Genomic DNA, 15,995 nt, shown 5'->3' on the forward strand with positions numbered 1-15,995 from the left:
AATGAATTTACCCTGGATTCTGTACTTGATGAGTGCTGCCACCTTGGTCCAGGCAAGGTGTGAGCTGGTTCATTTGTCATACGTCGTACAACACTCCCTGTGGAGGGGATGGAATCAAGCCGTTATTTTCACGCCTCAGATCGAGTCAGGTAATTATTAATTTGTTTTACAAAATACAACGGAAAATAAATTAGCGAATGTTACAAGTTTACTGCACGTAGGTAGGTACCATCGTTGTCGACTAAAAACTGCACGCTCAAAATCAAGCATTTTTCAACCCAAGTCGAATTTCACGCAAAATAGGCACGACTCATACTACAGGTCGAGTTGCCGAAAATAGCCAGTGAGTACCTAGAGCTCTGCGTGTGCTTTACACCTGAAAAGATTGACCTGTATAAATATCACTGGACAGGCTGTTCCATATGTTTGACAGCGCATTTTTTGTGCCTATTTAAAGCGCCACTCGTGAGCGTCCAGAGAACTAATTTTGACGTATAATACAAATATACAAAAAAGGCTGCGTAGGAACGTAAAATTATACCCTTAAGTATTTTTACATTTTGAATTAGTTTAACTTATTTATACTTCAAGAATCAACGTAATAAAGAACATATTTTTTTTGTAAATAGTTTCCTACCATCTATGTTGTCCACTAGGTTGTCATCACTAGTTTTAGTACCGCAGACTCTCGGTACATGGCCAACAGCGCCAAAATGGCAAATATCAAACAGGCAGAAAAGCACTTTGGCAGCCGTCAGTGCAGTGGTTTAAAGTAGAAGTCAGTGCCTGAAAATAATTAGAACCAGAGAACTTCTAAACAATATGCATCGACTTCTGTCTGTAGACTAAAAACTTAGCGAAACACCAGGATAAATAAATCTAGTATATAAAATTCTCATATCGTGGTGTTTGTAGTTAAACTCCTTCGAAACGGCTTGACCGATTCTCATGAAATTTTGAGTGCATATTGGGTAGGTCTGAGAATCGGACAGCATCTATTTTTCATCCCCCTAAATGTTAAGCGTGGCTCACGCCAAATTTTTTAATCTAAATTTGTTTGAATACATACCTACAACTTAAAATTTTCACCCATCTACGATCAACAGTTACTTTTGTATCGCGATTTTAATATCGGCAATACGTTTGCTGGGTCAGCTACTAATTTATATAACTCGGGTTGATTAAAGAAAGTACTTAACTATACACAGACTACTCTTCATTCTTCATTCTACTAGAAATCTAAAAAAAAAATCTGTTAATATATATTCGATGCAATATACCCACGAATACCCAACGCACCTATTTCACGAACTATGTAAGAACTGCAGATACAATAACAATTAAAATACTGGAAATTCCGCCGACATGACACACCTCCACTTGTCACAATAGTCGTAACCTTTTCAACTTTGCAGTTCCACGACAGTGCTACTACATAGCTGTCGATTGAATATCACTCAGTACATACCGCTTTTTCTTACACAAATGGGAATAACCAAAGCAGTTACTAAATAACAATAATATTATTTAATATCCTTGCTAAATATTATAAAGGCGGGTAATTGCGAATATGAGTTTGATTGATTTGTTGATAATTGAACAAAACACCTATTAGAAAATTTAGTTTACCCTCTAATTTAATATTCACATTAAAGAGATTTAATTTTGCTATATTTTCTTTATTAGTGGTATTTGTAGTCTTCTGATTGGTAGACTGCATCCATTTTTCTAAAGTTGATAGAGTAATTCATGCAACCAGCAATTGGAAGAATGGAGCCATTCCAACTATGTTAGGTTGTATGTATGATGCCAACTCCACCAAGCTCTGCTGATAGCTCCCGTGAAAGCTGATTTTATTACGACGAACAATCATGCTCCCAGCTCGCTCAGTTTTACCTGACCGAATGGAGTTCATCTTTACCATAATAACGAGCAGGATCATACGGTCCGTTTACCGCCGAATTGTATTCTTTCTGATAGTCTCTAGTAGTCATGTTACTAACACTCAGGATTACGGCTATTACGGCGGACTATTTATTAATTCAAAGTAATTTTACCCTTTAAATGGCCTGGTGAGTTTCTAGTGCCCTTTCTTCTTAGGTGAAAGGCATATTTTTCAAACGGGATTTGAACTCCACTTTTGATTTATTTTATTCGGTCTTAATCAAAAATAAATTAATATTTATATTTTATTTTTATTTATGTTTTTTTTTATTCCTATTCTAGGATGTCAATCATCTTTAATACATTTAGTAAAATGCTTGGGAGTCAACGGTATTGCTTCAGCGATAGATGTCCCGAACAAGCCACGAACAGGGGATAACTTAGGAATTATTATTTTAACACCGAAATTGCAAAGGAAAGCGGCGACTCTTTTGGTTGATTACATAAACCATGTAAGTTAATTTACAATTTAATTTGCATCAATACACAGACCCCTTATTTATTAGAAAAATAGTTTTACCCTATGATACCTGTCAGTTACTGTGCCAGCCAATGTTCCGTCAAGATCAGTCCAGCAATTTTTGAGATGTTTCGAGATAGTTTACCCCTATACTTTGATTTTGAAAGTTGGTACTTTGATATCTCAATAATTTAATATTTGTTAGTATATAATGTAATGTAATAATGTTATGTCACAGCTCCACAGATGGAAAATGAATTATGCAGCCTATGATTGGTTGATTTTAACCAGATCAACAAACGACTATAAATATATAAATAATGTGCTTAATACAACAGAATTGCGTTTTGATCAGAACATCGTTGTAGCGTATCCCGATCCTCGAGACAGAGAATTGAGTTTCTGTGAGAATAATTTCACTTATAAAACAATTCGAAATATAAAAATCGAAAATAAATGGAATTGCTTAGGTAACAGACAATATAGTTGTAACAATAGCTACTTTGAACAGACATACTATCGGAAATCTCAAAGATTTCATGATATCGAGAGAACCTTACTTTACAAACGAAATGGAAGTGAATTAAGTTTGTTACGTTCCGGCACAGTTCAACTATTTGGATCAGTGAAATTTGAAATGACTAATGTTAGCAAAGTCTCTTTAATACAGCTTCAGAAGACTTGGGACAATGATAGTTCAGATGTAGGAATTACCGTTAAAGGAACGCATATATTGCAGTACTTTAAGGCACGAGTTAACTCAACACTCTATGCAGCGTACTTAGGTAAGTTGAATTTAGACTGAGTAAGGAACTCTTTCAATGGAACACGGCTACAAATATAACGAGCCAATCGGCTCAGAAGTACCTATTGAATCATGAGATTCTGGTTTGAACAGATGCTCGGGTAAAAGCCATGTAGTTCAGAAGCGCAGAATGAGAGCTATGTTCGGAGTTTCTCTGCGAGATCGAATCATAAATGAGGAGATCCGTAGGAGAACCAAAGTCATCGACTCCCAATCATATGGGCTATCCAAATGATTGCGAAACTGAAGTGGCAGTGGGCAGGGCACATAGTTCGACGGACAGATGGCCGTTGGGGCAGAAAAGTCCTCGGACGGTGACCACGTACCGGAAGACGCAGTATTAGCGGGCCCCCACAAGATGGTTCGAAGATCTTGTCAAGATTGCCGGAATACGTTGGACGAGGGCAGCGCAGAACCGATCGTCGTGAATATCTTTCGGGGAGGCTTTTGGCTGCGCACTTCTTCCGGCTGATGATGATATATATAGCCCCAGTACCGTTTCTCGAAAGAAAATATTGATGATAACGTAATGAATAGCGGACAGACAAAAAAAATATATATTTTGTTTCGAGTAGCGTTTAAATACTCATTTGCGTTTAGTAAAACCTGTAAATTTGATATTATAAAGAGACACATCAATTTTGTAAAGTTGATTGCGAGTTGGTAATGTATAGTTCAGTGCTCTAACGTTTTAGGTAAATGGAATAAAAATATATCGATGGCTGCTGTAAAAGTTCCATACCCGGTGGAAGTGAGGAATGTTTTGGGTGAAAAAATAAATGTGGGAAGGAGTAACTCATCACACGACGATAATTATGTTTTGGATGAAAACTTCTCCACCGCACATGAGCTGTGGGACGACATACTACACTTTATTACAAAACGTATGAACACTACGTAAGTTTGATTTTATTTCATTGCATAGAAGGACAAAGTTATGAATTTGAACTTCATTTTATTTATATACCATTTTCGAAAAAAATAGAAACTGCAAAAAGATCATGCAAGCTACTGGCCAAAGAACATACACCACAAGATTCACAAAGTCACAGGATGCCGGCTAGATTATGGGTACCACAACGGCGCCTATTTCTACCGTGAAGCAGTAATGTGTAAACATTATTGTGTTCTGGTCAGAAGGACGCCGTAGCTAGTGAAATAACTGGGCAAACTTAACATCTTATGTCTCAAGGAGACGAGCGCAATTGTAGTGCCACTCAGAATTTTAAGATTTTTCAAGAATCCTGAGCGATATTGCGTGCATTGTAATGGCTAGGGCGTATCAATTACCATTAGCTGAACGTCCTGTTAGTCTTGTCCCTTATTGTCATAAAAAACAGAACAATAAATTCTTTCATAGAAAATATGTCCATACAAAACAAACATTGGAAATAAAAATAATTATGGCTCGCAAATTGAAATAAAAACTATCATATCTCTGAAGTTGGACTAAACTGCACTCCATGAAGTAAAACCCCATTTAAATCTGTTCATTAGTTTTGGAGTTCACTGGTAACAAACATAAGGACACTGGATTTATATATATTAAGATAGGATAATTAAACTTACTGACCGCCACAAACTATATTTGACGGTCAAAATGAAAACGAAAGTGACGGTAATATATTTAATGAAATATTAACTTTAAGGATGCTTTCTGCAACTGGCGGTGAGACTATTAAGTATATTATCAATCATCAAAAATTAACCTTTACATTTAAAACACTGTTTATGTAAAGCTTAGAAAAAATGGCTATTGTGATTAAAATAACCACATCAAAGAAACACAACTATACTAGTATACAGGTTCACGGGTCAATCCCTACATGGACCAGCCGTCGTCATTTTTGCACATATTTGATGGAAAAAAGCGATCGCGGATAAAGTGTCATTTTAGCGTGCATGTTATGTGAATACATCACTTGAAATCCCGGGAGGATTTGCAATATTATAAATCTGTATGATTCGCCCTTTAGCAGATTAAATGTATATGATGAATTCTTACAGACCTTCGACACAGTATTACAGCAAGCTAGGGTCTCGGACATATGAGGGGGTGTGGTCGGGTCTGCTCGGGGCACTTTCTGATAATTCTATTGATATTGCATTTGAACCGGTCACCGAACAAACGTTAACGGAGAGACGAGATCTGGACTTCGTGTTTCCGATCGCCAAGACAATGTGCGTAATTTGGTAAATTATTATTTAAAAATGTATTAATAATTATTTAAAAACAATTCTATTTCTTATACTTTGCCAGATAAAGCCTGAATATTCTGATGAATAATATTAAAATAGAGTTACTTACCTACTTATCTTTTGTCTTAAATTCTAGTAGTCTAACACCCAATCGTCTTAAAAGGATTTAACTATCTAAATAAGAAATCATTAATCTTTACTCATTTTAAACTTGTGTTATTACAAAAAAAAGTTAAAGGGAATGAAATTAGTAGTTCTGGTGGTTCAAATTGTTTCTTTTTCAGTTTCAAGACTTAATTAATACCACACTTCAGTGCGTTTCATTTCAGGGTGTATCCTAGAGAATTAAATTTCATCTATTTTTTTTTAATACAATAAGATGGATTCGCCTTTTTAAGTTGACTTTTCAAGTTGTTTTTATCTTTATACTGGTATTAAGAATGGTAGCATTTGAAATGTAATAAGCAATTATAATTTACCACGCTTTTCTGAAGTGGTGGTAAATGTAAGAACTAACTTTTGACATTCATAATTTCCTTGACGTAGATGAATATAAAGATATTTTGATTTGAATTGAAATGTAATTATAGCTCGGTTTGTGAAGCGGCTGAAAAAGCTGAAGCATGCAAAAACTGTTCTAGGCTCCGAATATGATTTTGTCCCATTCGGTGTCGAGAACCTTCGTCCGTGGGGTCCTATCGCTATAAGGCTTTTTGAGGAAATAGCAAAAAGGTTAGTCGGCATCACAGGAGACCGAAGAGGTGGCAGCTACCTCGGATATGGAATTAGTCTAGCTATTCAAAGGGGGATCGCTGCCAGTATCTTCGGAACCTTGCCTAAAGAGACTCCTTTTTATATTAAGTGATTATATTACATTTTTTAAAGTTTTCAGTTTAAGGTTCATTGTTATATATTTTTAATTTCAAGCTCTATATCCAGGTGCAACATCTACATCCGCAACCAAGAGACATCCGCAGTCCGAGATATATTCCTGGCCCCATTTAGTTCCCGCCTGCTAGTATGTGTGATTGCTGTCATAATTGTAACGTCATTAGCAGTTGTCGTCATCAGTAGACTCACTATTCAGCTGGCACGGAACAAGCGACGGAAGATGGAGTATACTGAAGCTATGGTTTGGTCAATGGGGATTATTTGTCAACAAGGTATGTGTTTTGCTGTTTTCTCAATGGTTAGTATTGATCTCCTAAAATATGTAAAGAGAGAGAATACAGGCAGTCAGGATACAGTCTTCAAACGCTCTTGGCCCACGGCATACTCACAGGATCTTACGTGCAAGAGAGAGCATTAGATTTTTTTTTTATAGAAAGTAAGGAACGAGACGAGCAGGACGTTCTGCTGATGGTAATTGATACGCCATGCCCATTGCAATGTAGTGCCTCTCAGGATTCTTGAAAAACCCCAAAAATTCTGAGCGTCACTACAATTGCGCTCGTCACCTTGAGACATAAGATGCTAAGTCTCATTTGCCCAGTATTTTCACTAGCCTGCTTCACGGTAGAAATAGGCGCCGTTGTGATACCCATAATCTAGCCGGCATCCTGTGCAAAAGAGCCTCCCACTGGTGAGATTGGTAATAAACCTTCAAATTGGGTATGTCACGCTTAATCTCAATTTAAACTGAATGTTTATTGAACTTCCAAGTATAATAAATTGAATCCAAACCATGATCAATTTGGCGTGACAAAATGTAATAATTACTAAGTGGCACCAGTACTTGAATCCAACACTTAATAAATTATTTACAAGTAGGCTGCTGGCTTTAATACACGCTTCTTCATTCATTCATTGATGATGTAATTTTTAATGTACTAGATACTACTACCACTTCGGAAACAAATGGCGCTCTGAGAGAGAAGAAACGGCGCGAGGAACTCTCCCAGCATTATTTTATTGCGCTCTTTTTAATGAAATATACAATGGGTACTACTGCGGCTTTTTCTGCAACCAAGCAGTATTGTACAATCACTATTTATGTTTTGGTGGAATCTCTTGAATGAACATCTTGCTAGTCCCGTCATTTCTTACAAAAAAAATATGCTAACATAAACTTGAACTGGAAAACCGAAACGAACGTTTATTGACAGACATTGTTCAGTACTTTGTGGAGAGGACAAGGAACCGGTTGGGGGACGAAAAGTTGGTGACGCGTCAAGTTGTAGACTTTAACTCTTTTTTTGTTCGCGTCCCGACAGAACATATTATATAGACCTTTCTGGACGTGAAGCTGTGGCTGAATGGGGGTCGTGTTCCGCAAGTATCGCGGACTTCGCCGACTTCGTAGATTTAAGTTATATAAATATGTATGTTAGATTATAAGGTACCTATTTATGTAATGGGGCCTGTAGTGTGAATTAAATGACTTATTATTATTGAATATTGCTATTATATTGACTGTGGGTGGATGGATATTGTGCCTCTTTGGTTTCAGGTGGTTCCTGGACTCCACGCAGCCCATCAGCTAGTATACTGTTGATCGTGTGTCTCTTCTTCGCTGTGATCACCTACAACGCATACGCTGCGTTCATTACCTCCGTACTCTCTGTTCGCGTCGCCACAGTAGCCACTGTTGCTGACGTTCTTAGATCTAACGAAATGAAAATAGGTTACATACGAAATGGACCGGACCAGATATATTTGATGGTAAGTTTTATGAAATACTGCACAAAATTAAAACAAAATCTTTATTCCAATAGAATTAGCAGGAATCTTGTACTTCCCTTGAAATGGCCACGCGGCGCCTTGATTGAAGCAAGACAGTTTTGCAAAGATTAAAATTTATAAAATCAATATGACGTCAATTTCTCACCAGTGCTTAATCATTACTCAGTGGACGCTATTAAGACACTGTCGGTTCGTCACAATAGCTGGAGAGTATCAGTAGTATTATTATCAGTGTATCAGAAACTGAAGTGGCAGTGGGCAGGGCACATAGCTCGACGGACAGATGGCCATTGGGGCAGTAAAGTCCTCGAATGGCGACCACGTACCGAAAGACGTAGTGTTGATAGGCCCCCCACAATATGGACCGAGGATCTGGTCAAGATCGCCGGAACGTGTTCGATGAGGGCAGCGCAGGACCGATCGTCATAGCGATCTTTGGATGAGGCCTTCCAAATCCAGCAGTGGACATCTCCCGGCTGAAGTGATGATGATGATGATGGTCAGTATTGTTACTATACCTTTATTACAGTTACCTATTGTTAAAATAGTTAATAAAAAATCAAGATGGCGAATCCAAAATAGTCGCCAACCTATATAAAGAACTTATGACGGTGTTATTTTTGGTCCAAAGCATTTTTGACCTCTATGAAATCTGATATGTTATTGCAGGACTTGTAAAAACATTATTTGACATAATAATATAATAGTGCACAATAGTGCACCAGTGATTTGACACTCTTCCTTATACCTCCAGGAAAAGATATAAGCAGTTTTTGATGATCACATCCCAAGTCATTTCTCTAGCAGTCAGTTTTTAACGGTAGTTAGTACCTATAGAAATGTCTTCCGAGCAAAGTGTTAATCATCAATTTGTTATTTGTTACTGGACATGGAGTAGTAAAAAAATAAGGACTCCGTGTCACCTTACATAACAGTGTAGCACCAAAACAAGCCGATTAAATGTGTAAATACATAGCCCCACGCACACACTTACACTACTACAGGCCGATAGGCGGCTATTATGAGATTTGTCATCGTCTGTGACAGATCAGTTTGCGTCTCAATAAAATATTTTAAAAATGCCGTCGTGCGTTGTGTAAAAGTGTAAAAACGATACTTATTTAGTATTTGTGGCCATATATGATTATTTAAGGGAGAAAAAATTGTGTAACTAGAATCCCCCGTGACTGCACACACACTAGCATAACGGTGCTTCACTTGCTAATATCACGGCGCGGAGTCCTTTTTTTACTCGTCCGTGTTTCTGGATGGTATATTGTATACGCAAAATTGAAATTGTTTCTTACGTTGTTCATGCTTTACTTACTCAACCGATCATCTTAATATTTTGTACACAAGTTTAGGGGATAGTTTTTATTTCTAAATTTTGCAAATTTTCTACTAAATACGTGGGAGTGCTTAAACTGTACCGTGTGATCAATTTTTGAAGTAAAACTTCTTTAGGCGCGACTTGGAGGTAACTAAGAATTTTTTTCTGACGGAAGTAACGCTCAGTACAAAAGTCAATTGAAAGATTTTTTAAGTCATCATAATTTAATGGTTGTAAAAAATATTTCAAATTTTTCTGTAATATTTTTAAAAAATCTCCAGGTGCATAATTTGTTTATTTGTTACTACCATTGCAATAAATAATATATAAGTTTTCAGAAATTTTCTGATATTTGCGACATTCGCTAATTTGTTTTTGGTTTCTTCGCCCATTATTAGGACAGGCAAAGGGTTCCAGCCCATACAGCCATATTTGTTAATATTCAATAACAACATTATATTGATATTATGTGCTAATAATAATTTAACATTAAATTTCTTATTATAATTTATTTTATTTAATGAGTGAAAATTTTAAAATTTGCGAATAGTATTATTAAATTATAAATGGAATATAAAATGAAAATCTGTCAAATAAAATGACGGAATCCCAGGAACTTTTCACTCTTTCTTATTGATAAGAATAAAAGAGAAAATCAAGAACCTGATAATGACTTGATCTGTAAAGTAAGTGTTTAGTTTCTGATGAATAATAATTTTTAAAAAATTACATTAATGATAATAAATATATTTTACAAAAAATGCTATTCTTTGTAAAATATTTAAAATCTCACTTGATAAAATAATATGAGTTATTACAAATTAATAAAGGCATTTTTTATTTTAGGTACAGAAAATGCCCACTTTGCTCAAAGATGTAGGTCAGCGTTTCCGAGAAAAAAAATCTAACAATGCTCCTAGCTATTCATTAATACGCGAGTGCTTAGTTGGTAACACGGCTTCATATAATGTATATAATTTAATATATTTATGTATCTGTTAATTATTCCTAAAGTTAATTATTATTAAGTTTTATTTTAATCGCGCGTAAAGGCTACATACATATACATTATTTTTATAATTTATTTGTTTGTTTGTTCCTGCTTATCTTGGAAACAGCTGATGTGATTTAGATGGCACTTCTGTTGGCAGATATATTATAAGAAGTATGAGGCTACTTTTAGTTCGAGTTCCTGTCCCGCCACCATACTAAATCTAAGTAAGCAATGCAAATTTATCTATGATGTTAAATTTGATATTTCAGTCGACTAAAGACATACAGCTAAATGAATTTTATATTCGTGGATACTCCGAAGCGGAAAATCTAGTAACGTCAGCAGAGGAAGGACTATCGCGTGCGGCCAGTCAAGATTATGCGTTTTTTGCTGGACAACTTGTAGCGAGAACGACGTTAAGGTGTAAAACATTTATTATTTATAACTAAGCTAAGCGTTGTCTGTTAGGGCGAATATGATCATCCGCATCAGTAAAAATTACACTCTTCAAAGCTTATTTTATACGAGCAGTTTGTGGGTTGACTATGCGCAGAAGCAGTACAATGGCATGCGTTTTTTTTTATGGAATAGGAGGACAAACGAGCGTACAGGTCACCTGGTGTTAAGTGATCACCGCCCCCCACATTTTCTTGCAACACCAGAGGAATCACAAGAGCGTTGCCGGCCTTTAAGGAAGGTGTACGCGCTTTTTTTGGAGGTACCCATGTCATATCGTCCCGGAAACACCGCACAAGGAAGCTCATTCCGAAGCGTTGTAGTACGCGGAAGAAAGCTCCTTAAAAACCGCACTGTGGAGGACCGCCACACATCCAGATTGTGGGGATGATATCCTAGCGTGTTCAGTATAACAGTACGTTCAGAATGTTATCGAGGCTGCCACGATACTGTAGTGCGTCGGGGATGTTTGCTGAGGCACGCGTAGATTGTTTTCACGCGACTATGCGTAAGCGGTGTACGTCCCTGTTGCGTAGGGTCCGGGCTACGTAGTGGTATTCCGAGGGCATTTTCTCACAGGTTCGATTGTCAGTACCTGAACCACTGCTGTTTGATACATGTGCTGACAAGTCGATCCTGATCTAGATTAGGAAGGTTTAGATTTTAAGATATCTTGTACTAACACTAGGTTTTAAGTAACTTTGTTATTAACACATTATGATACTTTGATGGTCTAAATAAAGAATTTATTATTATCATATGAATCCATTGCGCGATATGAGTTTTCGAAGGGTATGGTAATGAAAAATAAGGGTGACCTAAGTTTGTCTGTTTATAATCCGAAAGAACGACCTAGAAGCATCCATGATCGCTCCATCAAGCCGTATGGAATAGCGCCGCGCCTGTTGAAAAATTGACCCGTCAATCACGCAACTGTCGGCGTGGCTTGGTCTGTCCGCAACCAATTTTGAGTTTAGTCTACTCCGAGACGCCACGTCAAAATCGTTTCATAGTCGTTTTTTTTTTATGGAATAGGAGGACAAACGAGCGTTCGGGTCACCTGGTGTTAGGTGTTAAGTGATCAACGCCGCCCACACTTTCTTGCAACAACAGAGGAATCACAAGAGCGTTGCCGGCCTTTAAGGAAGGTGTACGCGCTTTTCTTGAAGGTTCCCATGTCGTATCGTCCCGGAAACACCGCACAAGGAAGCTCATTCCACAGCTTTGTAGAACGTGGAAGAAAGCTCACACACAGATCCAGATGGTAGGGATGATATCCTTATTAGTGGCGTGTCGTGCGAAGATGGAATTTGGCAGGAATCAGGTTAAACAACTCTTCGGAACACTCCCCGTTGAATATATTTCAGACCATTTGTTTTTCTCTTACGCTGCTTTAAGAGACAAACTGCAAATGCCAACTCCAAATATATTAATTCTTCAGAAGCGAAACAACACACACGACTACCCAAAAATGGAACGATGCGAAGACCAAAAAATATTAGGTCTATCCTTTGGGACAACAGTACCGTGAATGATCAACATTAGAAAGGCAGCCTGAATGGATAATCACCTTCTCTTAGAGTGTATTATTGCAACGTGTGTCTTATATAACATATATAACGACGAATTGTGATAATATCTTATGTTTAATTATTGGCAGCAATTTTCAAAGTAAATCGATTTTTGATGTTGAATTTGAAGCCCGCTTTTGAGGAGAATTTTAAAAGGAAATAAATTAATGAAGTAACGTTGGAATTCGAAAAATAAGCAGCCATAAACCATCTAGGATAAAATTCGGATCAGTGGTTTAGGCGTGATTGAGCCTCAAACAAAAACCAATTTAATCTTAATGTATAGATTTTGTCACAGGTCATCGCTAACAATAGGCATCATGACAGATTTTGTATTCCCCTTCTATGATGTCGGTACATAAAATACTGTTTTCAAAACAACTTTATTTCAGTAATATAACATAGCTGTAACGTAAATAACTGTTTTGTAATCATTCTACTTTTGATTACGTATGAAATTGGTCGTAAGTGTCATGGCAGCCGATTATGACGCCACAAAAATATTCCATGTTCAGTTTTAATTTTGTTACGATTTTATTATGTATAGATTTTTAAATGTTAAGTTTTATTATGGCGTGAAAAGTAAGTAATTTTACTTGAATTTTAAAGGTCATTGAGTCAGGCTCGAGGACGATGTGCGCTGCGAGAACTTCCTGTACCTTCCACTCGAACAGATCTCTCATTTCCTCTTCCGCACTGCTCTGCCTACGCAAAACCGATACTGCTCAGGTTGGTATTTAATTTAAAATGACTTACAAAAAGGTTAACTGTGTCCATAATGAAGTATGACGCATTAGAATAAGACAAAGCAAAACCTGGAAAAGTTTTACTGTGACTTATTCATTTAACATTGACCAAGTACTAATTTTTAACCCCCAATTCTTCCTCATAGGGGTGAATGTTGAAATAACTAACTAATTGCTCAATTTTGCACAAGTCAGACTGCATTTGAATAATATCCTCTTCCGATATTATTAGACTAGTACTTTACCAAGTGAGAGGCTCCCTTGCACAGGATGCCGGCTAGATTATGTGTACCACAATGGCGCCTATTTCTGCCGTAAAGAATGATATATTTGAAGTCACTTCTATTAGTATTTATTGCACACTATCGGCCGTTCCCAATATTCAGTCTATCTCTTACTTCAGATAAAAATCGTAACTATCGTTGACTTTTCTGTCCAAATAAACTTATCGACGGTAACTCACCTTATCCGTACACGCTGTCTGTCAATGGGACGACGTATAGCTTACTAGCGATAGAAAACTTCTACATGGAAATTGCAGTCCCAATATAAGGCGATACGATTGACTTATCGGGTATATTGGGACAGCTTCAGATTATTGACAGCTAATTACTGACAGTAGAAGGTAGTAATTTATCTCAATCTGTAGATAGTATATTGAGAACCGCCGTAAATGACCTGTTCGTATCATTACCTATCTATATATATAAAAAATTAATTGCTGTTCGTTACTCTCACTAAAACTCGAGAACGGCTGGACCGATTTGGCTAATTTTGGTCTTAAATTATTTGTGGAAGTCCAGGGAAAGTTTGAAAGGTGAATAAATATGAAAATGTAATGAAATAAAAACAATAATTTTGTTTTTCCTTTGATGTGTCCCCCGTCATTCAAAAATCAAATTGAAAGAATAGCTTAAAATAAATAACTAATTAGAATCTTATATCTTTCTAACTTTCTCAGGAGGTAAAAAGCAATCTTAATTTTACCTACCTACCATTTATATGGCAATACAAAGTTTGCTGGGTCAGCTAGTTATTAATATAAAAATATTTTGGACAGTTTACTGCAGTTAAGAAGCAGTGGAGTTCTGTCGCGATTGGCTGCAGCACTGGTTCCAGCCATGCCTCAATGCTCACCACTGTCAGGGTTTGCGTCAGCCCGGGCTGCAGACGTACGAACAGCATATCTGGTCATCATCGCTGGGTTCATCATTTCCATTGCTATTGGTGAGCTCTGTATATACTGAAGATATCTTCATCTTCAAATTATTCTATACTGTTTGTATGTTCTTGGATAGTGCCTTTGTAAAATTGGAGTTCTGTGAGAACTGGGCTGAAAGTGAGTTATTTATTTCGAGATCATATGATATTCTAATAGCCATTTTAACTGTTGCCTCTCAATATATTCTCAGTATTGTTATATAATATATTGAGAATAGATTGAGAGGTTGCATTGTAGTTGTAAAGATTGTACATAAGAACATTAGCGAATATTCTAGGAGCTGTGATAATCATAATATTAGCACCAGGAACAAACGTAAACTTGTTATGCCTACTACGTCGCTAAGGAGTGTTAGTAAGTCTTTTGTTGAGCGATGTATATGCTTTTAAAGCATGGTCCCAGAAAATGTACAAAACAAATGTGTTGCGAATGTCAAAGTAATTATAAAACGTTTATGTGGTAAGGGTTATTATAACATAAATGACTTTCTCATGATACCACAGATAGGGAATGGAGCGACCGCCAACCGGCTATTTAAAATAAATTTTATTGTAACGTAATTTTATTAAAAAAAGAAGGCCGCTGATCTTCTTGCGCCTGTTCTTCTCAGATCTGAGGCATAAATTTTCGGTTGAATAACTTAAATTCCTATTTTGAATAAAAATATTTAAATGTGTAATTTTCTCTGGAAAAAGAAATGATCATCGTCAATTAGTAATAAAGTAAAGATGGATGATTTCACATTTCTTAGGCATAAAATAACAAATTATTAATTAATAATAATTAATGAATTAATGTCAAATTGTTTACAGGCGTTGGGGAATACGCTTGGAAGAACCGCAAAAACTGTAGAGCGACTTTGCATATTTATTTCAAACGTATGCTAAATATGTTCTGATTGAGTATGAAAATTGTTGAAATTGTTTCATTTGATGTATTTGTTCTCATTTACATTCAAGTGGTTCATCTAATATCTATATATGTCCAGTTATTTTTTTAGGATTTAATAAACATAGTCGTAGGTACAGTTTCAAAAAACATGTGACGAAAACATACGCTGTAAATGATGACGTGGTTGCTTAGTGAAATACATACTGTCGCAATAATATAATAAGTATTTTAATTTAGATTTAATTTATTTACAATTTTTAAGAAGTACATACCCAAGTGCTAAATAAGTATCATTGTTTCATGTTGTACCTATATATATATATATATATACCAAAATAGGTATGTTTTGAAATTACAAGAAAGCAGCTTTTTGAGTATGAAATATGATGGTATTTTTGTGCGATTGTTATTTATTTATCTATTTTTTCATGGAAAAAGGAGGATAACGAGCGTACGGGGCACCTGGTGTTGAGTGATCTCCGCAGCCCACATTCTCTAGCAACACCAGAGGAGGAGCGTTACCGGCCTTTAAGAGAGGTGTACACGCTTTTTTTGAAGGTACCCATGTCGTATCGTCCCGGAAACACCGCACAAAGAAGTTCGTTCCACAGCTTTGGAGTACGTTTGTCATCGTTTATAATCTTTTATCAGTATGGTTCGTATTCTTAAAAGTCTTTTTCATTATATTCTTCAAA

General features: G+C 36.5%; 1 protein-coding gene across 1 annotated transcript; it reads left to right on the forward strand.

The window, feature by feature from the left end:
* Nucleotides 1-2,336: 2,336 nt before the first annotated feature.
* LOC126971890 (glutamate receptor ionotropic, kainate 1-like) lies at nt 2,337-15,442 on the forward strand (the record flags this gene model as incomplete). The annotated part of the gene is made up of 11 exons (XM_050818405.1): nt 2,337-2,396; nt 2,643-2,768; nt 3,075-3,189; nt 3,905-4,106; nt 5,217-5,390; nt 6,348-6,571; nt 7,858-8,069; nt 10,684-10,835; nt 13,051-13,170; nt 14,248-14,414; nt 15,222-15,442. Coding segments are annotated over 11 exons (1,638 nt in total), but the record flags the coding sequence as incomplete, so codon positions are not given.
* Between the last annotated feature and the right edge of the window lie 553 nt (nt 15,443-15,995).

This window comes from Leptidea sinapis, chromosome 24, assembly GCF_905404315.1.
Source record: "Leptidea sinapis chromosome 24, ilLepSina1.1, whole genome shotgun sequence".
Lineage (NCBI taxonomy): Eukaryota > Metazoa > Arthropoda > Insecta > Lepidoptera > Pieridae > Leptidea > Leptidea sinapis.